The sequence below is a fragment of the Lampetra fluviatilis genome, chromosome 31 (genome assembly GCF_964198595.1).
Source record: "Lampetra fluviatilis chromosome 31, kcLamFluv1.1, whole genome shotgun sequence".
Classification (NCBI taxonomy): Eukaryota; Metazoa; Chordata; class Hyperoartia; order Petromyzontiformes; family Petromyzontidae; genus Lampetra; species Lampetra fluviatilis.
In genome coordinates this window covers 5084626-5110890 of record NC_136305.1, presented here as the reverse complement: position 1 = coordinate 5110890, position 26265 = coordinate 5084626, and the positions used below count along the sequence as shown (strand labels likewise).

Below are 26265 nucleotides of genomic sequence, written 5' to 3'. Positions count from 1 at the left end.
CCCGATTCGCTGCATTTCCCCAGGGGACGGCTCTGTTCGTACCGATTCGTTAAAAAAGAAACGGCCAACACGAGCGAACTGCTTGATAACTCAGCTCGTTTCGACGCACAAGTCGCCGTTACTGGTCGCGTGAAAGCACACTGGCGCGACTAAAGTCAGAGGCAGCGGTGCCTACGAACGAAGCATCTGGTCTGGGCTCGTGGACAATCCCATTGCACGTGGCCCTCTTGTGACGATGGATAAGGGGATGAGCTATGGATTACATTTATTTGTGCATATGCGGATTTATTTTTAGGCCCAATTTTTATATATCTTTTTCATTTTAAAGGTCACGTTTTTCTATAATGTTCATTATTTATGCACGAAACACAACAATTCCAATCACTTTCAATGTTAATCGTATAATGCTATAATTAGTTGCTGGAGTAAAACAAATGTCAACGTAAACATTTTCATATTTATATTGTAAAGCACAAGTGAAGCATGACTGTACCTTTAATGGGGAAAACACGGTGACGTCACAGAAGTGACGCCACGCGTTGTGACGTCACTTGTTGCGGCGTCACACTTTCAGGCAAATATGATAGACAGCAAAACAATTTGGATCATGCAAAACTTCATACATTTCGGTCAAATTTGGGGATTTTTTTGGGATTAACCTACCAATCACCTCTAGGGTTTAATCGTGTTCAAATAAAAAAATGTTTAGATTACGTTTCCAGTAAACACCAATATTTCTCAACTAATACGAATGTGCAGCCCTTGGGCGGCGTGTCTGCTTGGACCGAACAAGCACGGTGAACGATCAGCCTTGCCGCTGTTGCTTTACGATGGGACATGTTGTACTGTACACTTATGTTCGTACGTCTATGCTCCCTGCCTTTCCCAATCTCAGCGAGTGGCCATATGGTGAATCAACGAACCCAAAACGACGACCCCCCCACGTCGCGCCAAGGGGCACCTCGTCGTCTGGGGGCAGATTGACGAGTGGACCCGCCGTGACATCGAAGCAGAGCTGCCGCGTGGTCTACAGCACACCAGCAAGCCGTGACGTCAGTCAAGGCAATTACTTTGGTGAAACGAATATATTTAGAGACGGTGTCACGGAAAGAGCGACGGCAAAACAACAATAACACTTAAATAACGGACTTGCAACTGCGCAAGTTTTTTGTTTTCACGGTCGAGCTTGTATACGACTGTCAGACGAGTTGTTTTGTTTCGGGTCGTGCCGCATGCTGTCCGACGTTTCGCTCCAAACGGCATAGGAGCTTTTTTTTAATGTTTCAGCTCCCGGGAAGAAGCTCTCAGCACCATAAGTCCACCGACATGCACAGCGGTAGAACCCGTAAAACGCATCTCAAGATAACTCAAAACACCTGCCCACAATTAGGGCGTGTGGACACTATGAAATGTCATGGATTCACATCAAACTTATATTTAATAATGCCCCAAGTGGGGGGCTAACAGTAACTGGGTAACAGAGAAGCACCTTGGTCTAATTCTGGGTCCTTCTGTAACTGAAGCACAATTTACACAAATTACTCGGGATTGACCTGTCATGAACCTACAACCAATATAAAATCAGGGTTCATTCAACACTATCAACATTTCAAAAATTTAAAGTTGTCTTCCCCCAGTGCGCCTTCCAATTGTTCCTCCATTGACGTTGCGGTCCTGGAACAAAAGATGTTCCCCACTCGGAGCTCACGCGGCGAGCAGTGGAGGACCACCTCATGAAGCTAGAGCACAACTTCAGAAGACGACCTCAGAATTACTGATGACCACGCTTCAACAAACCTCTTCATCCAGACCTCCCCCAGCCGCACAACTTTAATACGTGCCCCGCAAAGAGTGCTCATCGAGTGTCAAATCAACATGTCTTGTATCTCAAGAGTTGGAACGGAGACAAATTAAGTGTGTAAAAATACATTTTTTAAAACTTAATGCAATGGGGGTTCATCGTGCAGCCAACGGCGACTGAGACCATCGACCCCGCTACGCTTGAGAGCCTGGATTCGAACCCAACTTCTCAGCAGTAGCGGCTCAGTCTCTCTGACCAACCGAGTCATCCGGCCACCTTATTTTACCTTTCCAATTTACGAACCCTCAAAAGATTCGCGTAGGAACCGCACCCGGATGGGAGGGGGGGGACACACACCTCACGAGAGCTATTTTATTTTTCTTCTTTCTATCGCGCATTCATCTTAAGTGCATTCACCACCTGGCATCCTATGGCTTTTACTGTTCGTGGGGGGACGCGAGCTGAAACATTCACTCAATAAAACGGACAACGCGACCCACTCGGCTGTTCGACCAAGGCGGGTCTCCGAGGTCTCAAATCCAAGGATCTCGGCCCAGTGCCGGGCTCAGGTGTCCCAACGCCGAGGCGACGTTTCCAACGCAAAACCCGTTGGCGAATTGCAGCAGAACTCCTCTCTCTCAAACGCGACCCGCCGATTGCCCCCCAAACTCCCGTTATCCGCGGGAGCTGTAGGACCCCGCAAAAAAACCCTCCTATTCTCTATTCTTCCTGTTATCCACACAATCATCGATCACTGCAATGGTGCGCCCTCTTGCAGCACCGGTTGTGAATGAGGTGTGCTCAACGTGTGTGTGTGCGCGCGTGTGTGAAAATGTACGGTTTGCTCGCCAAAAATAAGTGAAATTTCCTATCCGGCCCTAGGTAAGGAAAAGATTCTCCCCACCACTCGTCTAAGGTATTTCTGCTTGTCGCATCTATTTCTGTTCAACCAGATATAGATTCACGGGGCTAAACACTTTCAATGGACACACAGCCACAGACATAAGCGCCAACAGCGACTTTTCCAAATGATGCTACTTAAACTCAATGAAATAACACGTATCTCATTCACAGAACTCTCAAGCCTTAGCGTATCGAGACAGTTTATCTAAATTCTACAGTGTGGACTAGTTACGAATTTTTGTCGAATTTGGCACTGGTACGCAACTATCTACTCTTGCGAACAATGCCAAAGGTCTTTTGTTTGATTTTCTCGCTTTTCCGCGCGAACTTACAGTGCATTCACCGGTGGCTGTCGCGACTTGGCAGTAGTAGCATTTGAAAAAAACAAAAACACCAACCAAAAACCACAGGGTTTGTACTGCGAAGGATTTCGCGGTTGTGTTGCGCAGATCTCCCGTACGTTTCCTCGGTTGTATATGCCAACGCGTTGTTTCGCCAGAATCTGACGTTTTCGCTCGACGTCGTTGAGAAACAGCGGGAGGAGGCGAACCAACTCGCACGCGCTTCGGTCTTCCGGGAAGAAGCGGATCGTCGGGACGTCGTCTCCAAAACAACACGCTTAGCGAACCGCGGAGCGCACACCCGGCGAGCCAAAGCAAAACACTGCAACAACGGGCGATTGGTAAGCGTGTAACGATTCTCCACCGCCAGTTGGTGGGTTCGAACCAACTCCGGTGATTGAGAGCGGTCATTCGATTCAATACTCGATTCTTGTTTCTTTTCCTTAATTTTTGGCGCCTCATTTTGTATCGTCGTTCATCGACGGAGCCATTAGAAAGCAGAACGAGCGCGCTGTTAGAACGCCTAACGAGTGCGCCGTTATAACACAAAACGTGCGCCATTATAACACAAAACGTGCGCCATTATAGCACAAAACGTGCGCCATTATAGCACAAAACGTGCGCCGTTATAGCACAAAACGTGCGCCGTTATAGCACAAAACGTGCGCCATTATAGCACAAAACGTGCGCCGTTATAGCACAAAACGTGCGCCGTTATAGCACAAAACGTGCGCCGTTATAACACAAAACGTGCGCCGTTATAGCACAAAACGTGCGCCATTATAGCACAAAACGTGCGCCGTTATAGCACAAAACGTGCGCCGTTATAGCACAAAACGTGCGCCATTATAGCACAAAACGTGCGCCGTTATAACACAAAACGTGCGCCGTTATAGCACAAAACGTGCGCCATTATAGCACAAAACGTGCGCCGTTATAGCACAAAATGCGCATCATTAAAACACGGAAGGCGCACCGTTACAACGCGATTTCGGAGCGGTCGACGACGAACTACTTTCATGAGCTGAGCGGCTGAGCAGTGCGATACAGTACGTGGAGTGATGCGCACCCTCAGTGATTTGTTTCGCAAACCTCACACTGCATGGTGTGCGTACGTCGTAGCTCGCCAAACTCTGTCGTCGCATTATTTACGGGGAAATTGTTTTCGCTTAACGCGGTACTTAGCAGAAACGCATCTACCACCGCGTTAAAACGAGGACGTCCCGGAATTCAATCTTAAGCTCACGACGACGACGACCAGACACGCGAAATGGCGATTGCAAGAAATTATTTCTAAATCCAGCAGAGATTTTTTTGTGTAAATGGATGGCGGAAAATCCTTTCACAACTGGGGAATCGAGTAAACTGGTTTGAAAACAAATAAGACCCGTGGCTTGGGGCTGTTTGGAAGAGCAGCCCTCTCTTCGTGCCGTTGTTAAACCTGATTGCGTCGGAATCCCTTTCAACCGACGAACATGCAATCGTTACACGCCAACCGCTCGTACCAAGGAAATGAGATAAATATTCAGAGAACGAAAAACAAAACAAACAAAATTGACCGCCAGGGAGGAAAGTATTAGGAGACGTCCATGCTCTCGTCAGCCGATTTATCAGCCTGCCCGGTTGCTGGGGGCTCCGCTTCCAGAGTCTCCACGTCGCTGAGACTCGCGGGTGAGACGCTCTCAGCTGTGCTCGCTCCATCTCTGTCCGTGCCTTCCTGCGGAACCACCGGATCTCCCTCCGGAAGGGTGACGAATCCAGGACTCGCCTCCTCGGAGGCAGAAGGATGATCATCTTCATCAGCAGCAGCATCATCATCAACGGCGGCGGCGGCAGCAGCAGCAACATGTGGTAGCTCCTCTTCAGCGACCTCCACGTCTGCACAAGCAAACAGGAGGGACGGATTGAAATGTTGCTGCGGATTTCGTGAGAATTATTTTATTATGTTTTATTTTTATTATTTTATTATTTCCCTTCTACGTGACTTTACCGAAAGAACCAAGAAGATGAATCCCTGCAGTCACGAAAGCTTTAAATCGAAATTTAAGTGAAGTTGTGGAAGACTCGCCGGTAGGAGGGTCATGAGATTGCACACACAAAGACAAAGATCCCGCCCAGTATAGCCTTAACAGACTTTTGGGGCAAGTGCTATTCGCGAGTAGCACCTGTGAAGGCTGACACAGCACACGAGGGAGTGGGTGGCCAGCACCACGCCCGTATACTCACTCACATATACACACAGACTTGCACACAGGAAGACACTCGCGCAGACACGTATAGACACAAAAACAAAGACACACACCAGCAGCCGTTCACCAATAAGTGGCAATGGCATCACTACATCGCGAGGCCACTTGATGCAAGTCACGCCGGCAGGAAGTTACAGGACTTGAGATGACTGGCAGATGCACCACCGGTGCTCGACACGGTGTCAACATTTAGCAGCCCGGCGCGCTGCTCGTTGTTGTGGGCATCGCTCCGCCGCCCTTCACTGATGTTGGAGGGCGACTGCCTCAAACTGCCCAGTCGGGTCCCTTCACGAGCCTCCTCCAGAGAGGTCGATCTTGACACCGCTGGGAATGGGTGCACTCAGCTCCACATCCTCCCATACCACATCAGCCGATACCAATACCCGCCGACGTCACCACGGCGCCAGTGCCAGTCCAGGTGCACTTTAAAGTGTCGAAAACTCGCTGACAGATCACAGGACAGACCCACGCAGATACACCCACACGGACACACCACGACAACGACAACCAGCGCACGCGCTCACTAACTCACCGGACGCTGCATCGTCCACTGCTGGGGCCGCCTTATCGCCGTCTGCTCCGGCCGCGGTTGGGGCAGGCCCTGCGGCGGTGGCGGCGGTGTTGAAGCCGGGGCGAGATTGTGGCTGGGCCTGGGCCCTCGAGTCCCCGAAGCGTGGGGCGATGGGCCGCGTTCGCCGCGCGGGGTTCAGCGAGAAGCAGTAGGCGCAGCGGTACGCTGCGGGGGACGAGACACGCGCCTGTGTGTCATCGCCTACAGCTGGGACGATTGGTCGACTTGGTCGATCGGCAGCCTGATGAGCGCGTGTCAGTGTGTAACCCAGCGACCCGAGTTCGATTACCGCTCACAGCCACCAACACCAGTGACGATTATCTGAACCGGTCCTGGGCGTCCCGCCCTCGTGTGCCGTGCCGGCCTTCATAGGTGCTCGCTAACAACACTTGCCCCAACAGTCTGTTAAAGGCTATATGGGGGATCTCTGTCTTTGTGTGCGAGTGTGTGAGTCTGTCCCGTGCCCTTCTGTCAGAAAATCTTCGATATTTCATGTGGCCTCAAAGTGCGTGATGTCACCGCCACTTAGTGGAGAATAGCGGGTGTTGTTGTTGTGTGTCAGTGTGTGTGTCAGTGTGTGCATGTGTCAACGGTGGGGGGCGGTAGTGCAGGGGTTAGCGCACTGGCGCCACGAACCCAGCGACCCGAGTTCGATTCCCGCTCATGGCCACCACCAACACGAGTGACGATTATCTGAACCGATTCTGGGCCTCCTCCCCTAGCTTGACTCAGCCTCAAATGAGCACCTGGTGCGATGTTTAAACGAGGGGGTAGGTGGCCACCGCCACGCCCGGCCGCCTTTATTTCACCGGTGGCGATGTTTACACATCACAACAGCTACTCATTTAAGGCTGAGTTGAGCTAGGGGAGGCCCAGGACCGGTTCAGATATTCGGCACCGGAGTTGACCGTGAGCGGTAATTGAACTCGGCTAGCCAGGTTCGTATTCCCGGCGCGCTAACCTCTGCGCCACCACTCCCCACGTCACACACACACGGGCTGTCGATGAGGCCACACAGGAGGCCCACACAGAAGGCAAGCATAAACAATACTATTGGTAATGTGAAGGGCACCTGTTGGGGAAACCCACCTATGTATTCGAATTCTTCTCGCAACGCCATCCCGTTGTGAGAAAAGCACTGCTGGCAGATGAGAGCGTACCTGGGGTACCAGACAGTAAACACACACACACACACGGTGATTCAAACTAAACAGTGAATGGAAACCAATCTTAGAAACGTTCAATATCTGCCGTTCATATAACCGGGCACTTCGTTAACGATCCATTAATTTATTGAAACGATTGCTTTGTAATGACAAATACCCCTATAGAAAATTTTAAATGTGACGCACATGCCGACGATACAGGACATCGAACTGCGCTCCACATAGGTGAGAGTCGACGACTTGTAAATGCCTAGAAATCTCACGCTAATGTTACACTCGGGACTTTCAATGAGACCAGAACTAATCACATGTTGAGTTGTACAGCGATACCGCGGTTTACGTCGGGGGGGGGGATGCGTTCCTCAAAGGTGCGAGGACGAATATCGAAACGTAACAAAGTAATTGAGAAACTTTTTTTATAATTTTATTTGACCAGGTAAGGCCCACTGAGCTATACAGCTCTTTTCAGAAGCTACCCTGACCACATGGACATTTTTAGCAGTGGCCAAATACTTTAAGCGCATGTTTCTAAATGTGGAGGGAAAAACCGGAGGACGCGGACAAAAATCCACGCGACCACGGGGAGAGAGAGAGAGACAGAGACACATGCAAACTCCAATATACAGGTGTCAGGGTCGGGATCGAATTCATGACCCATGACCTCCTGGATACGAGACGAGGAAGTTAACATCTCGCCACCGTGGCGCCCTACAGGATAGGTGGTGGAGGCGGAGAGGCTACGGAGACGGGAAAGGACAGACGACGCAGTCAGCGACGTAAGCGTGCGTGGGTCGAGCCGACGGAAAATATGGTAGCGGTATTCATACATTAGCGACGTATTTGCAAAACGACGTAAATCGGGGCCTTTCGCCGTGTTGCATGGGGTGTGGGGAAGCGGGCGAGGGGGGTGGCAGCACTCCGTGCTGTCTTTGAGCCCCGCCCCCCTCCCTCCCGATACGTTCCATTCATTGGCTACCACATTCTGATGAGCTCCCCCCCTCCTCTCCTCCCCCCTTCAACTTGCTTATAAGGGATTACTTCTTGAATCATTGCCTCACTTGATGCAGCTAATTCGGCTGTGACGGTCCCACCTGATGACGGAGACTTGTGTTGCCTCCGAAACGTCGTGATGTTTGTTTTTATTTTATTTTATTTTCATTAATTTTGATGTTTTACCTACACGGTGACTTTACCGAAAAAACCTAAGAATATAAAATGGTAAACACACCACGTGCTTACAATGACACACGCATTCCGGACACGCAGTGTTATTGGGGGAGGGAATGCCACAATGTTAACTGCGATGTGTTTTCGTCAGCTGTTGGGGACTTCTTTAAACACGGTTTATGACCCCAATTGTTTTATGAAGGCTTTTAGGGCTGTGTCAGTTCCTCATTTTCATGAAGGGCTGTCCTGCGCAAACAGCCTGAAGTATTATCACGGACTGGAGTGTACACGCAGCACTATAATACTGTGCATCAATACCACTGCAGTAATAATATCGATGTCCTATATCCGTCCAGGAAATCCTCACCGAGTCTCAAGAGGTGGAGACAAGACACAGACAGATGAACAGCCATACATACAGATAGAGGGGCAATGCAGGTAGTCAGACAGGCAGACGGATGGGCAGACAAACAGCCAGACATACCGACAGAGAAACGAGGAACAGGCAGAAAGACAAACAGACGAATGGACAAACAGATAAACAGGCGTGCACACAGCGGGACGGAGAGAGGGAAAGACGGAGGGACTGACAGAGGTACACGGGTGATGCATGAAGACGATGGGGCCTCTGTGGGAGAGTGCGACGAGCACTCACCGGTTCTGAGGGCCATCGCCCACCAGGTACTCGATGACGCGGTCGGCAACGCCGCGCTCACGAGGCAGCACGGGCCTGGGGAGGGGAGGCCCAGGCGGGTGCATACCTACACGTCCGCACGCCCACACGCCCACACACACGGCAAATGTACACGCGTTCAGCGAAAACAATTTCCCCATAACTAATGCAGCAACGATTACGTTTTGTGAGTTACAATGTAGGTACACACACACACAGGAAGGAGAAATAACCGACGGTACGTCGCAGCGTTGCTGCATCACTGTAACTCTCAACCGTGCAGCTCAAGGAAGTACAGTAGCTCATCGGTTATCCGGCAGGTACGGGGGGGAAGGGGGCGCCGGATTTTCCAAAATGTCGGATAATCACATCACTATTTAAAATAACTTATTTTTGCACATTCTTGCATAACATTATGTTTTAGGTGTTGTGTATGTTTTTGAGTGTTTAAGATTTGTTTACTATAGCAAATTGGTATCAACATACAAATAGACAAAAATAAATATGATACTGTAAAAAGTTACTGTATTCACTGTGCCTTCCACTCCAATCTCAAAGAGTCTGCATGGGGTGATGGAGGTACAACTACACTCCTGACTTTACCGAAAAAACCTAAGAATATACACTCCTGTTCATCGCTGGACTGGTACAGCCTTTGGAGCGGTTTTGCCGGATCAGCAGGAGGCTGCCGGATGTTCGAAGCCGAATAATCGCGCGGCACCGGATAATCGGTGATCAACTGTAGCTCGCTGTCGTCTGCCGCTCAGAAACCGCGTGATAACGGTGCGTGCGTTCCGCGGAAAAGCGTTCCCCAACGGAAGCACTGTCCTCGTCGCGGAAAAATCGTCGCAGTGCAAACGACGACGCATTGAGCGAGGACTTGGTGGCGTTCAAACCAAGCAGAGCATCATGCGAACCAACGGGGCATCAAAACCCGAGCCTTACCAAGGTGGGGGGGCGGAAAGAAACCCGCGTGTGCGGCAGCAGTGGTGGCGGCAACATGGCCGCTGGGTCTTCGCGCAAGAGCCCCCGTCGCGCCCCCCACCCCCGCCAGCAACCCCTTTTCCGGGGGGCCCCCGGGAGCAGTCCCAGGACCCCCGGGAGTGCTCGGCACGCTGGGGCTCCCCCCTCTGCCCGCCGATGGGGGTCCCGGGGGGCCTCTGCCGGGAGTCTGCATTGGGGGGCCGGGGTGAGGTCCGAGCGGAGACGATACCGCAGGGGGGTCGTTGACGCCCCGCTGCGACGGCGTGCGCTGACGCAGCTCTGGACACGCGGAGACGAGATAGCGTCGTAGAGGTTCGGAACCTTCGACTTGAAAAAACGTTAATTTCACGCCTTTTTTAAAATCCTTTATATTAAGTTCACTTGCTTGCTTGCTTGCGCGCTTACGACCGTGCAAATCTTTCGGTCGTTTTTTAACCCACTTTCCGTGATCCAATCGAGCTGACATTTTGCACACAGACTCGTTGTGCGTGACAGTTTATTTTCGTGAAATTTTTTTCCCAAAATTTTACAATTTTTAGGAAAAAAATAATTATATTTAATTACCAATTGCTTAATGGTGGCAGGCAATCATCTGCCCCATAGGTGGCAGCCATCTCAAGCCAGAGGACGAGAGGACTCTAGCCGCCACGCATATAAAGGATTTATAGTGAAAAACTTTGTTTTTACGGGTTAATTTTTTTGCAGTCATTAGTGACCAAGTTTGAGACGATCATCAACCCCGTTTAATCGTGGGCAGCCGAAACCCGGATTTAGACGCGGGATCTCAACAGCGTTAATTATCCCTTGCACAAACAATATGAACCCCACCCACAACCCCCACTCTTAAGCAACCCGGGGTGGAGTCGTGGCACAGGGGCTAACACGGCGCACGACAAACCTGCCAGTCCGAGTACAATTCCCGTCCAGCGTTTGAACCTGGGGTCTCAGCAGTTGCTGGCTTGATAGACAATAACAACACCCACCACAAAATCCACATGCTCCCCGATAAACAAGCACATTTTAAGACTCTCGCACAACACACACCTTGCCCGGCTGACGCTGCGGCGATGGCAGCTTGCTCCAGCTCCTAAAACGACATCAAGTCGTGAGTTATTACCGATTCCTAATGCGACGGGGGATACAGTAAAACAAATAGAACACGGGGCCCTGCCATAAAGCACATGGCATCCGGAGAACACTGCCCACAATTGGCTTAGCATCGGCGCTGTTTGCGTAAATCACATATATATTTTAACGGGAGTATAGTCTTTTCATTTTAAAGAGAACCATTTTTTTTTTCACAGAACGTAGCATTTGAACGTTGCTTACAATTGGCTTAGTATAGGTGTTGTATGTGGGATTCGCAATATATAATATATTTAACGAGAATATAGTATTTTGCTTTAAAAGAGGGCCCCCCACTTTTACGGGCACAGCCATCGGAATGTGCGCCGTGTAACGGGAATGGTTTGAGAAACCTTTGCCTTCTTCGCCTCCGAATCGAATCTCTCCAGGATTTCCTTCGCCGTCTTGTAGGTCTCCTTCTCCATCACCTCCTCGAGCTGCGCCAAGGGAGGGAGGGGGAGGGAGGGGGAGGGAGGGGGAGGGAGGGGATCAGCACCGCCACCGCCACCGCCGTTTGAGCCGCGACTCCCCGTCCAGTGAAGCCACTTCTTTATTAGAGTTGATCAAAACATTTAAGGGAACAAAAAAAACTAATTCACCCAGCGAAATTTGAATTCGCTGCTGCTGCTGCTGCAAAAAAAGTTTAACCCGCCAGGTGCGTATTGAGCTTGGTCGGAAATCGTGTTTTCGTATTAAATATGGGTTCAGTTTAACACGTAGGCTTTCGCGACCAATATTATCTACAATAGTTTTTTATGGGTTATATTGCTTAAATATAAAATATGCCAATTAGTTACTAGTTCAACGAATTGTCATGTTTTGTTTAGGTGACAAACCTTACTAATTGGCTGTGTCGGGTGGTGGCGGGTTTAACGACACATTTCTATTTACGTGATCCAACCCAAAAAAACCTCTAATATGGGTTCAGCCGGGAGTGGTGGCGCCTTGGTTAGCGCACCCGTCACGGACCACGGCAACCTCCGTTCGATTCCCGCGGTTGACACGAGAGCAAAGATACAGCGATTTGTGGAAAGGGAGCGCGACGATGGGGGGAGAGTGAGTGGGGGGCATGCGAGGGCGCAGGGAGTGGTGGGAGCAGTGGTCAGCAGCGCTACCAACCCGACGGACGACCCGAGTTTGATTCCTGCTCACGGCCATAAACAGTCACGATTGTCTCAACTGGTCGTGGGCTTCCCCGAGGTCGACTCAGCCTCAAATGTGTACTTTGTGCAGCATGTAAACATTGTTACCGGAGAGACAAAGGCGGTCGGGCGTGGGGTTGGCCACATACCCACCTCGTGTGCCGTGCTGGCCTTCATCGGTACTCGCAAATAGCACTTGCCCCAAAAGTCGGTTAAGAGGCAATACACAGGGGATCTTTGTCTTTGTTGCCTGCCAAATGTTATTAAGCATCCGACTCTGGCCGTGGTTAAGGAAAAGCACCCCCCCCCCCCGCCTGCCTCCCCCGCCCGCGATGTACAGAAACAATTCGCATTGGCCGTGCCTTCGTTACCCTGCGCTGGTGATTTACGGCCGGACCGCGGGTCCGTTTGTAATGCCCTTCCATTAGTCCGTATCAATACGACGCATCATCCCTCTCCCATTCCCAAAGCCGTAAATCGCAATGGCGGCGCACACTCACGATTTTCCGCTTTTTCTCCTTGAGCCCTTCTAGAGCAGTGTCTGTGAAAGGAGACAGAGCATGGTTGGCGAAGCGGACGACGGGCACTTCAAATCCATCACGAAGCAACATCTTTTTGTTTGCACTTCCACACTCCGTTGGGAAGTGCAATGGTCCGGAGCTCGCGTAACGAGAAGGGCATTTCTCAGCTTGTAGTCCACGTGACGCTTAGAATCCATGGTAAGCTATTTTCTAAAACTGTTGTTCTTGGTGACGGTTACAATGTCGGGCAGATATGATTATTATTATCTGTCATAGTGGTCTCATTTATAACTCATAAGCAAACAAGAATGTGGACATGAGTCATCACTGCAGGACTATATTAAGGCAGCTTTATGGTTCAAATCAAAGTCATTACCATCATCATTTTAGTTTGAATCTCAACACACAAAACTAAAAATCGAATCGTACGTTTGAAAAAAGAGATCTCATGGTGGTTTGCGGTGCCATATTAACGACTAACTTAGAAGCCTGTCCACTGAGCGAGCATCGGAGCTTTGAACTTCAACACAGTACAGAACCAATGGACAGAGATGGATCATCAAGTAGCATACCAACTGCAACAGGCATTGAGAAAGGCTGTTAACAAAGCACAATAAGAGTTCTAAAAACCCCATGCTGAATTTACAAACCACTGAAATATCTCCATCTGACAAGTGTGGGGAATTATACTGTAGGTAAAGGCACAACCCCGCAATTTCTTGCTCGTGCCACTGCTGATTGAAAGGCCTTCAACGACAAGATAGCCCCGCTGGAGGGCTATCTGAGTTGATCATGCAGTCCTTCCCCCGCACCTCCCGATTAGCGCGGTTGGCTCCGTACGGTGCAAAAGAAGTTCAAGATACATACATGACCTAGCCTTCTACGCTGGCCAGACATATTGTACCCACACTAAACGCAACCAAACGCGACCAGCCCACCGACTTTACTGAATGAAAACCGCGGTTAAACTGCACACTCACAGTTGCTCTGCGTCCTTCTCACGAACCACCAGCACATAAACCTCTTGAGTAGCCACACTCTGCAAGAGAACGATGCACGCGCATGGTACAGGCAGGAAGCGTGCAAGGGAATCGCCATCACTACCCACGAACGTCCGATGTACGGCGCTCTCCGACGTCCTTTCGGAATGTGCCACGCGTCGTTCGGCACGTGGAGCGGAGCGTCGGACATCGTGCCGAACGGCGCGCGCGGCGCAACGCGCAGACGCAATCGGAGAGACGTGATGCGGCACAAACCGAGAAAAAAACCTACGCGGTGCGGTTCGATGAATCGACGGCTAACGTCAGCTCACCCGAAACCGCATCCACTGCACAAACCATTGCTGCAGGTGCCGATAACCTGATGCACAAATGGAAAATTAAAACGTCGGCTGTCGCGACCAATATCACCCATAATAGAGGTTGTTTTGAGTTAAATCGCGTAAATATATAAGTGTCGTTAAAACCCACCACCACCCGACACAGCCAACTAGTAAGGGTTGTCACGTAAACAGAACGTGCCAATTTGTCACCAGTACAGCACTAACCGGTGTGATGGAGAGCCAAGCCACAACATTTACAAACTGAGTACGACATTTCGCCAATAATTACAACTAGCTTCATCAGGCTATCGCCTGAAGCTAGTTGTAATTACTGGCGAAACGTCATCCTCCAAACGACACCGTCAGCACTATTGTTATATTATAAACCAGTACAATATATAATCTATACTCGTAAACGTCAGCATGCTGCCCGCGGCTTTCTAGCGGCTTTCGCGTCACACTCCGAGGGGGGGCGATTTACTTGGTCCATCACTACGGCTGCTGATGATGATGATCACAGAGCTCCATGCGAGTGCTGAGCGCGAGAATCGGAGCAGTGATGGGGAGCTCCAGGCCGAGGCTGCCCCGTGAGTGAACCAATCGGCGACCTCCGTGCCCTCCTTTTATGTGGACCCAACATTCCAATCGTTTTTGCTGTCGCCATAAGCATCAACTTGACTATAATTGTGCACAAACTTCAGCTTTACAGCTCTTATAGAACACTGGTTAGAATTTACATCAATCGGTGGAATCAGTCGCAGTGGTCTCTATGTATTAGATTAAAATATGATACAACACGATTACCATTGGGCACACGTCGTTATCAATGGGAAAACAAGATAATTATTTACTAATGATACATCCATTACACTGGCGATGCCTGTCAAATAAAAGGGCTAATTACGACCCGTGGCAGACGGCGAAGTGCGACAGTTGGACGGTAACAAAAAGTTAATTGCCATAATTTCTACCGGAAGCGTTGTAACAGAGCCAGAGGAAATAACATCAAAGGGAAATGTTTACGACAGCAAATGATTAACGTCAAAAAAACCACGGTGAAACATTAAAATATACACGTGTCCTGGCCCTTGACAATGTTAACGCGGAACGGAGGCCTCCCACCACACCGTGTTGGTCACTATGCACGCACGCTGCAGAGATGAGCATGAAAATATCCATCGACTCTCAGACCACGCAACTCTATATTCAATACAATTAATGCGATCGTGTTACGGCGACCTCATGTCAATCCACCAATGGATGAAGGCCTTCTCACGCCATCTCGGTCATGGGGGTCGTTTGTCCATACTTCCGGCACTGGTCAGTGCCGGTTGTTGGTAAAGTGGTGCGGGGAGGGGGCAGGACCAGTTCAAATATCGCTCGCCATTGATGTTAGCCGTGGCTGAAAATCGAATTCCGGTGGTTGATGTGGAACGCACTTTGCTCCATCGTCGTCGTCATCAATCATCTCCGTGGATGCCCCAAAGGCCTAAATCACCGCCAACAAAGGAACTCTCGGTTCTCACCCCTCCCCTCAAACCGCGCGCATCTCACTTCACCGCCGGCGGAGGAACGCGCGAGCGGTTCGTTAACCGTGGAATCACTCGGAGGGCACTGGGAGCCAGGCCTGTTATTATTTAGCACCTTAATTCTAGATTTGAAGTTTTCGTGACTGCAAGGATCCATACACTCTTTGGTTCTTTCGGTAAAGTCACGTAGGTGAAAATAAAAAATTATTATAATAATAATTAAATAAAAATAACTACATTAAATCACGACGTTTCAGAAGCAACACAAACATGACGGAGGCTTGTGTTGCTTCCGAAACGTCGTGATTTAATTTTATTATTTTCATTTTTATTTGTATTCTTTTATTATTTGTATTATTATTTATATTTTCACCTACGTGACTTTACCGAAAGAACCAAAGAGTATTTAGCACCTTGCTTGTTATTATTTCTCTTTGTTTGTGTTTTACATGAACGTACACCGCTAGCATACGAGCGTACCATTTGCATACAATTTGTATTAATCACATTATATCTTTTTACACGCAATATTATTGCATATTGAGCGGAGTAATCGACTTCAACCGATGAATCCGCAGCATTATTAAGACGCCAAATATTTTGAAAGTCTCTACGAATTATTTCGTTTTTTTTTAACATCAATTTTTTTCTCTCTCTCTCTCTCCAGATTCCGCTACACTTCTCAGATGTCTCCATTTCTTCACTCGGCACTCGAACGAGAAGATCTCGAAACGCCTGTAAACGTGTCGGAATCAATCAAAAGCCAGGACGTTTTGCTTATCTCGAGTGTAATGCACTTCTGGCTGAAAGTTCAACTCTCCGCTGCGACGCCCCTAAGCTCCTTCTGTGTCAGGCTACAGACCTTTACATCACCCCTCGTAAAAGCAAATACTTGAGATTACATCTGAAGCCCCAAGTGCACAAGGCCACTCACTCGGAGGCTGTGCTTTCAGGTTCAGCGATTTGAAACTCGGTTCCACGGGACAAAAGTTTAAAAGGCACGTTTGTCAAGCAACTTATATTTAAATTTTTTTTTACAAAAGTACGACGCAGAAATGCCCGTGGCCCTGCGCTATTATGTTAACGGTGGCGAAATGTAAACTGCCTCGCCTGGTATATAGGAGCTTGTGGGTTTGATCCCAACCCTGACGCCTGCTGTATATTTTGCGTTCGCATGTTCTCCCCGTGATTGTGTGGATTTTTCTCCGGGTCCTCCGCTTTTTCCCTCCACATTTTTAATCAACACGCGTTTTCAGTATTTGGTTCCTGCTATAAATTTCCACGTGATGATAAGCCACTTCGTTGACTATCATCTGTGGGCAGGTCGCTTCTGAAAAAGAGCTCTATAGCTCAGTGGGCCTTACCTGGTAAAATTAAAAAGTTTTGTTTTTCGATTTAAAGCTTTCGTGACTGCAGGAAATTCATCTTTTTGGTTCATTCGGTAAAGTCACGTAGAAGGGAAATAATAAAGTAATAAAAATAAAACATAATAAAATAATTCTCAGTCAGAATTATTTTATTATGTTTTATTACTTTATTATTTCCCTTTTACGTGACTTTACCGAAAGAACCAAAAATAAGTTTTGTTTTGTTTATAAACCTAGCTCGCGGATAGGTACATCGCAGAATAGCGAGAGATGGTGTAGCGGCGATGGCTAGCAGAGGCCTTCCTCCAGCAGTGGATTGACCACGACTGCCGATGATGCCGATGATGACGAAGCTGACGTGTACAACGTCACGCGTGATGCAAGATGGACGCTCGAGAAGCTACGAGCCAGCGCTGAGCCGGTTCCGCCGAGGTGCTTGAGTTCGAATCTGGGGTCGTATTTCTCGTGATTAAACCGCGTTATAGTGAGGCAGGAAATCATTCACTTTCTTGGGAAGGGGGGGGGGGTTATTATTATTTTTTGCATTAATTAATAAAACTGTGAAACTACAACAATTTTTATTTTAACCAGATAAAGCCCACTGAGCCATATAACTCCTTTTCAGAAGCGACCTGGCCACAAAAGATAGCCCAATTAAGTGGCTTATCGTGTGTAAATGTATAGCAGCCAAATACTCTAAACGCGCGATGTCGATTCTAAATGTGGCGGGTAAAAGCCGGAGGACCCGTAGATAAATCCAGGTGACCACGGGGGGAAGAGACACGCAAACTCCAAATACACAGCAGGCGTCAGGATCGGGATCAAACCCACGACCTCCCGTATACCAGGCGAGGTAGCTAACATCCCGCCACCGTGCCATTGAAACCGGTGACCTGGGTTTCAGTCCCGGTCACGGCTAACATAATTGGGCGAGCGAGTAGTTAACATCTCGACCACCGCACGTGACACTCACAGGACGGGAAATAGGAGCAAGGGCAGTGCAGCGAAGATCCAGTCCGTCCACTCCTTGGGGAAACTCCAAAACCAAAGGAAGGCGGCTGCCACGATGTAGGCGGCCGACGAGTAGAAGATGAGACGGCCGATCCACAGGCGTTGGAGGCGCTGCGTCCTCTCGCTACGCTCCTCCAAGTCGGTCATGTCCTGAACGCCAACCGCGTAAAAAAACAAAGCAGGGGGGCAAGCAAGCGCACCGCCGCGTTTTTTGAGCCCAAGGCCGACCCCGCCTCCTTACCCCGATGGTACGCAGTGGGTTACGCGACCCGTCGACTTATTCGTCCCGCGTTATTCACAGCAAAGCGTGGCGGATGAGCAGGCTTTCATAGCGATCGGTCGCAGCACCTTGGTGTTGATGTTAAACTAAAACTGAAACGATTGTTGTTTTTTTTGGCTACGTACGGTTTCGAAAAGAAGTTCGACACACCTATGTACAAATGAAATGGAGAGTCTGCAAAAAAAAAATTTAAGGCGTGTAAAGGCGGGGCGCCCTGCGGAGATGGAGCGACGAAATTGGTTGCTGCGTGGATCGTTACAGCTGGCAGCGGAGGCTTGGGGAAGCCTTCATCCAGCAGTAGAATGATCATGGCTGATAATGATGCAATATTTGACGTGTGATTGCATCGGCTATGCCCCCCCCTCCCAACATAGAACTTAATCTATGGATTAATACGTAATAGTCTTGGAATTAAATATAAATGTTTATTAAAATCCTACCGGGAGAAGATAGGCTTGTGAATTTCAGCTATCATGTCATTAGCAGTTAGGAATAAAAGTGTGGTTTCATAGGCTCTCAGTGTATTATGAATATTTTGTCGTATTTTAACCACAGTGGGAATGGTGGTGCGAGGTTATTGCATTGTCAGATGAGCTCGGTGATCTAAGTTTGATTCCAGGCCACGGTTGATGTCAGTGGTGAGTGATAATCGAACCGGTGCTGGAACATCCTTTCACAAACCTGTCCTGGCCAGCGTGGTGAAGTATGGTGAAGAAACACCTCGTAACCGACACAGTGCGGATGAGCCTTCATCCGAAAGTTTATCAACGCTTTCCCGTTCAGAGACGTCTGCAAGTTGCAGGGTGGGTGTCCCGTTCACCTCTCAATCTCGGAACGTGCGAACGGCTCAGCGTTCATTTTATTTAGAGAGGCAGAGAACCATAGCGACACGACCACACTCCAAGACTGCTAAAGGCCAAAAGTGTGCCACAGGCCCTCCCGCATGGCCTTGTGGGAGCCTCTCGGTACCGATAAGGTTATTTTATCTTAGTTTTTCTTCCAGTTTCGTTTTTCGTTGATGTAAACGTACGTCATCGAAACGGGAAAGGGTTAACTGCTGGGCACACATTTCTACTGCTGGATGGACAGAGGAGGAGGGGGGGGGGATGTACAAATTTTGCCCCCACACCTCGGGATATGGAATCAAACCGGCGACCTCTGCATTGCAAGTGCGGTGTGAAAACCACCACGCCCCGCACGGCAGCGATCCCTTTTAACATATAATTTGTTGTTATCACTTCATGCAACTTAGTTAATGCAAACTGCCTTCATGTTTGGCAGCTCGGGACGTGATGCCGCAATGAACAATCTGAACCTCGTAAAAGATACTACAGAGTCTAATTAAGTGTATGCTTTACAGCAAAATGCCACGCTGTGTCGCAGCATGAATGAGCAGAGGGTGGGAATCCAAACAGGCAATGACTTGCAACGTGGACTGGTGCCAGTTGAGCCGAGAGGCTGTGCAACCGCTCAGTAATCTCAGCGTGGTCGGGCGGAATCTGATTTGGTCCGTTCCGTACGTCATAGCTGCAAGCGTGCCAGACGCGCGGACACTGACAAAGGAAACACAACAGATGTGCCCAAAAGAATGACGTTTTCATCAGTGTATATGTTTTACCTGCTATTGGTATATGGCTCAGAAATAATTACATTGACAGATAATATGGAACACAAGCACAAACGTGTGCTAAGGCCTCGACACAGATGCATTGTTTCTCTGTGTGCCTATGTGTGTGTCTCTTTCTGTGCGTCTGTGTTGTCTCTCTCTACTTGTGTCTGTCTATGTGTCTCCGTGTCTGTGTTTTGTCTCTCTCTCAAATTTAGCACCCTTTGGAAGAACGTAATCAACCAGGTAGGGTGTTGACTGTTATGTTAGCCGGCTTTGTGTTGTTTTGTATTATATTTCTAAGTTTACTAGGTTTGTTTTTCTCATTTATTCGTACCTGATGATGATTGCTTGTGTTGCGATCGAAACGTCGTATTCTATTATTTCATTTATTTTCTTTCTACGTGACTTTACCCAAAGAACCAAAAAGTCATTCCTGCAGTCACGAAAGCTCCGAATCAAGTGTAAGCAAAGAGATCTTCGGGCGCCGCGGTGGCGAGATGTTATCTCCCTCGCCTGCTAAGCAGGAAGTCACGGGTTCGATCCCGACCCTGGCGATACCTGTATATATTTGGAGTCCGGCGTGTTCTCTCTCCCTGTGGATTTTTCTCCAGGTCCTCCGGTTACGTCCTCCACTTTTAGAAAGTTGCGTTTATATTATTTGGCTGCTGCTATAAACTCCAACGTGTGATGATAGAAGCAAACTTCGACGAGCTATCACGTGTGGCCAGGTCACCTCTGTAAAAGAGCTAATCGCTCAGTTGGGCTTTTAACCCGGTAAATAAAGTCGTTTAGTTTAGTATGTTTGGAATCACAGCAGTAAGAGACTGTGGATCAGGACATCATCACAATGACTTCACAAAAGTTAAATGGGCATTGGTAGCACATGCCGCAAGACGAGATGATATTAGGTATAGCCCTGTGAGCCATTCGGCTCTTGAATCGAGTGCAACCGCAACAAACAAAAAACTAAAACATGAACAAGAAAACATCTTAAAGTGAATATGTGACTAAGTGGTGTTGGGAGCAGTAACTAAGGGAGATAACACAACCAATACGGTGACCTCCGCGGAGATGGAGCGATGAGATGAGTTAATGTGCAGGAGAGATATGGATTGTGGCATAACAGGACCATGGTGGGGATGTGGTGATGCCATGGATAGGCAATGAAGATGATGATGATGAAGATAGTTTGTGGTAAGTTCAATGAACTGCCTTACCTTTTCCAGTGATTCTAACTGTTGTATGGTAGAAGGCTTGGCCTGGAACAACAACAACAACAAGAGAAGTTGTAATGTACTGTGTTCATATCAATTCAAGTGTTTTACAATTTATATATTCTATGCTAGACTTCTACAAACTTTCACTGGTGATATATGATGCCTAAATAACTTTTTACCAGACAGAGTATTTAATAATCCTCCTGTACGTTTTATGTTAATTTAAGTACTTTACAATTCACAGATATCGCAAAAGGCCTAAAATATCAACCGCAAAAACAGCAGCTATGCAAACCTGTTCGGCACATCAGCCCCACGGCTAAGAGCAAGTTTGCTGGCAAGTGCATTTGTTGCATTACAGCAAAGCAGAGAGATTGTGGGATTAACCGGGAGAACGAGAAGGAATTTTGACATTGACAAGAAGGAACTCGGATTAGAAAGGTACACCATAGATATCACCCAGGATCCGAGGTGGGGGCTGGACCCGGGTTCGGATATCACTCGCCAATGGTGTTAGCCGTCACCGGGAATGAAACCCAGATCACTAGTTTCAATGGCACTGTGGCAAGATGTTTAACTTCCTCGCTTGGCATACAGGAGATAATGGGTTCGATCCCGACCCTGACGCCTGTATATTTGGAGTTTTCGTGTTCTCCCCGTGGTCGCGTGGATTTTTCTCCGGATCCTCTGGGTTTTTCCCTCCACATTTATAAACAACGTCCGTTTGGAGTATTTGGCTGCTATAAATGTCCACGAGATCAGCCACTTCGTTGGGCTGTCAACTGCGGTCAAGAGCTATGTAGCTCAGTAGGCCTTACCTGGTAAGACAGGAATAGTAAAAAATTAACCCGTAAAAACTAAGTTTTTCACTATAAATCCTTTATATGCGTGGCGGCTAGAGTCCTCTCGTCCTCTGGCTTGAGCTGGCTGCCACCTATGGGTCAGATGATTGCCTGCCACCATTAAGCAATTGGTAATTAAATATAATTTTTTTTTCCTATAAATTGTAAAGTTATGGAATTTATTTTCACGAAAATAAATTGTCACGCACAACGAGTCTGTGTGCAAAATGTCAGCTCGATTGGATCACGGGAAGTGGGTTAAAAAACGACCGAAAAATTTGCACGGTCGTAAGCGTGCAAGCAAGCAAGCGAACTTAATATAAAAGATTTAAAAAGAATAGTAATCATTGAGCCACTGTGCTCCTTCACAGCCATAGCAAGCATCACTAAATAATATTTATTCATTGACCTTATCACTCGAGGCTCATCCTCCTCATAATACCTTCTTGTGTCGTCTTTCCAAATACTGAGGGGGTATGTTTTCCTTCCCAAGGGCTCAAGGGGACTCTCGCACATAACCGTGGCAGGTCAAACATCAACACGACCTTCGTCGAAATCGAATAATTAATACAAATGCTTCGGCGCCCGCCTTTGCCGTAATGACAAAAGTGATCGAGCGCGCCAGAATTGTAAACACAGTGTTGTTGTTGCCAGGTCCAAAATACTGCCTTCTCGTACCCGATCAGCGTGGCTAAAAAATGCTTGCAGCAATTGGTAAATATCAATTGAGGGCCAATTTAAAGTGATTGGGCCTTTCATAACCACGGGCCGTACGGAATTAAGTCGAGGGCCGTATTTGGCCTCGGAGCCGGAAGTTCTCCACTCTTGCCCTACCCTTCTCACACGTGTCCATGTACTTGCCAAATCTCCCACTGCCCCCTTTGCCAAATGCCCAAGCCCGCCCCCACCTCCTGGCATCAATAACAAATATCCTGCAAATCCCCTTGCCTGCTACACACCCACAAACTCATTAACCCAACCACTCACCCACCCACCCACACCCCCGACCCACTCACCAACAACAACCACCATTTGCAACTAAGTGGCGGTGACGTCACCACGGTGCCTGTGCCAGGCTACGTGCACGTTAAGGCCACGCGAAGTGTCGAACGCCCGCTGGCAGGTCACGGGACAGACCCCAGGTGCCATGAGTTGACTGACTGAGATCATTGGCCAATGCACCACCTGTGCCCCCTACTGTGCCAACAACACCCACCAACCCATCAACACATCCACGAAGCAATTCACCACCCCACTCATCCACCCCACTAACCCCACTCACTCCCCTCACCCACCCATCCACTATCAACCAACCCACTGACCCACCCAACCCAAACTCAGCACACACCCCCCCCCACCTTCTTTCATTTATAAATCCTCACCACCTGCCGCATGCTCGTCTAACAACGCGACTCCGCGTGCTTGCTGGAAGGCGTTCAAAACGCCGCCACGGTCAGTTGCGCGCTCCTGCCACCGATGCTAGGTAGGCTCTGACCAATCTGCCTTTCCCCGAGGGCAAAGCGATCGCCAACCTGTCTCCCCGATGTCTCGCCGACCCGAGCACATCGTTAACGTATCCAGCTCATGTGGGGGTCCGCGCAGGCAAAGCGAGAGCGTGCCACGCTCGCTACGCCGCGGTTGTGTGAAATGCCACAAAGCTCTACAACTCCGTTACAAGGGGCAGGGGGGCCACGGGGTTTGTCTGGAACCAGCAACGATCCGTCTGGTTGATGTGTGTCGCACGGGGCAATTGTTGAGAGATTGGGAGCTGGGGTGGCTCGTGCTTTGTTAATTTCCTCGCCCGGTATATACAAGGAGATCGTGGGTTTGAACCTTGACGCCTGTTGTTGTATATTTGGAGTTTGCATATTCTCTCTCTCCCCGTGGATTTTTCTCCGGGTCCTCCGGTTTTTCCTCTACATTTAGAGTCAACATTCAGATTTGAAACTTTCGTGACTGCAATGATCCATACTCTTAGGTTTTTTCGGTAGTCACATAGGTAGAAATAAATAATAAAAATTATATTAGAAATAAAATAATATAATACTTTATTTCTATTATTATTTGTATTATTTATTTTTATTATTTATTTTACCTACGTGACTTTACCGAAAAAACCTAAGAGTAGAATCAACATCACCACGCGTTTAGAGTCTTTGGCTGCTAGACATGTCCACGTGATCAGCCAATTCGGTGGGCAAGACATTCGTGGTCACGTCGCTTTTGAAAAAGAGCTACGTAGCTCAGTGGGGGCCTTGAAAGGCAAACTAGAAATAGTCTAATAGTATAGTTTATAGTCTAATCTTTGAGCATTTTTTATTTAAGTTTACAACTCTCCATTCTCCGGAAGCAGATTATCCAGGCTGCAAATGAGCCGCGCTCTTACGCGCCCTTAAATGTGCACGTTTGTTTAGTTGGCATCATCACTTTCATCATCACATCGACATCTCTATGCCTTTTAACATACATATTACCATAACCACCATCAGCAAACAGCACCACCATACATAATTATCATACGTAGCAGCATAATTATCAACTCCACCATTATCAGATAACATCAAAACTGTACCAACAACAACCGCCTTTCGCCACTAAGTGGCACTGATGTCACCACGGCGCTTGTGCCATGCTAGGTGCACTTTGCACCGTCATTACCACCATCACCACCAACATAATCACCACCACCATCACTATCACCAGTCACAACACCATCAGCAGCAGAAATGATTACCATCACAATGTTGCCAAACATCACCAGTTTCTATTGTTGCTATTGACACCACGGTGACATCACCAATTAAACATCATCACACATCACCAGCAGCATCGTAATTTACCACCACCCATCAACATCACAATAACCATCACCACCATTACAATCACCTCTGGGCGGTAAAATAAGGTACCACTTTGTGGACAAGTGGGTTAAACTCAAAACACATTCTCGATGCAAAGACAAAGATCCCCCGTGTAGCCTTAACAGATGTTGTGGCAAGTGCTGTTAGCGAGCACCTATTAAGACCGGCACAACACACAAGGGGGTTGTGTGGCCAACACCACGCCCGGCCGCCTTTGTCTCCCCCAGTGGCGATGTTTACACACCCACACCAGGTACTCGTTTGAGGCCGAGTCGAACCCTAGGAGAGGGCCCGGGACCGGTTCAGATGAATCGTCAGCGGGCGTTGGTGGCCAAGAGCGGTGAATCGAACCCGGGTCGCCGGGTTCAGCAGCGTAAGCGCTACACCACCGCTCCCCACCGCTCCCCACACACACCCCCACACACACACCACACCCCACAACACACAAACCCCACACACAACACCCCACACACACACACTCCCACACACAACACACCACACACACAACACCCCACACACACAACACCCCACACACACAACACCCCACACACACAACACCCCACACAAAACAACCCCCACACACAACACCCCCCACACACAATCGCAAGACCCCCCCCCCACCACGTCGCCGTTATTTCGTCGCCGATCGTTGTAACTTGAAAGCGTCAATTCGCGTCCGAAAGTTTCCCGAACGCAACAGCAGCCTGCGGCCTCACCCTTCGGAAGCGCGAGACGAGGACCCCCATCGCTGCTTGCCGCTTGCTGCCTGCCGCTTGCCGCTGTTAACAAGCGAATGGTGGTGGGGGGGGGGAGAAAGACACCCACACCACTACCACCACCACCAGCACCACGCTGGCAACACGAAACAAGGCCGAGGAGATATTTCTCGGGGCGAAGATCTCTGGGCTCGCTTCACGAACGAAGCAAAAGTTGTACGAATTGTAAAGGTAGTGGTTGGTTGTGGTGGTGGTGGTGTTGGTGGTGGTGGGACATTAACTTTGATTCCCACCGTCCGCACTGTACACAACGACGCAGGCGGGCGGGGGGGGGGCTTCAAGCGAATGGGCGCGGACTCGAGATTTGAAATCACACTACGGATAAGCGGCGAGGTCTTGTGTCCTCGAAGCCGATTCGTCGGTGTGAGTTGAAACGACAGCCAATGGGGAAGGGCAGTGGAAGGCAGGAGCGGTGGTTGGTGGGGACGGCGCTCGATTTGGCCAATGGAGAGGCGCGGAATCGCATGCCGATGCGCGTCAGTTGTGTGGAATTTGGTGTGTACGTCAGAGCCGTGGTGACGTCACGCGAGGGGTGTGTCACGCAGGCCGACGAAGGGCCACGTGGAAATAAAAAAAAACCGAATTAATTTGCACCGCTGCAATCGTCAATTACGCTATGCGTGACCTTTAAAATGAAAACAATGTAACATATGCGACGTTTCGGCTAATGGCCCTTCTTCCGAAGGCGACGTTTAGGGCAATGGCCTTTAAAAAAAAAATTCCATGTGAAAAAGGGTGAGTGCCCGAAACGTCACTTATTTGACGTTTGATTTTAGGGCGGCACAGTGTTACGCGCGAAGGATAGTTGT

General features: G+C 48.8%; 1 protein-coding gene across 1 annotated transcript; it reads right to left on the bottom strand.

Moving 5' to 3' along the window:
* Positions 1-3758: 3758 nt before the first annotated feature.
* Positions 3759-25745, bottom strand: LNPK (lunapark, ER junction formation factor). The gene is made up of 12 exons (XM_078870940.1): positions 25397-25745; positions 20978-21019; positions 17834-18021; positions 13624-13682; positions 12623-12663; positions 11334-11417; positions 10900-10942; positions 9817-10134; positions 8854-8959; positions 6955-7025; positions 5827-6030; positions 3759-4923 (listed from the first exon to the last, which is right to left on the bottom strand). Exons 1-12 carry the CDS (start codon positions 25424-25426, stop codon positions 4622-4624), a joined length of 1488 nt encoding a protein of 495 aa, XP_078727066.1. The 5' UTR covers positions 25427-25745; the 3' UTR covers positions 3759-4621.
* Positions 25746-26265: the final 520 nt, after the last annotated feature.

What these genes read in the sequence shown, in the direction of transcription:
- LNPK (XM_078870940.1), bottom strand. Translation starts at nt 25,426, where the DNA reads ATGGGGGTCCTCGTCTCGCGCTTCCGAAGG. An exon ending in GAGAAGGACGCAGAGCAACT is followed by an intron (nt 12,664 to 13,623) that starts GTGAGTGTGCAG and finishes CTCCTTTCACAG; the next exon opens with ACACTGCTCTAGAAGGGCTC. An exon ending in GGCGATGGCCCTCAGAACCG is followed by an intron (nt 7,026 to 8,853) that starts GTGAGTGCTCGT and finishes CTGGTACCCCAG; the next exon opens with GTACGCTCTCATCTGCCAGC.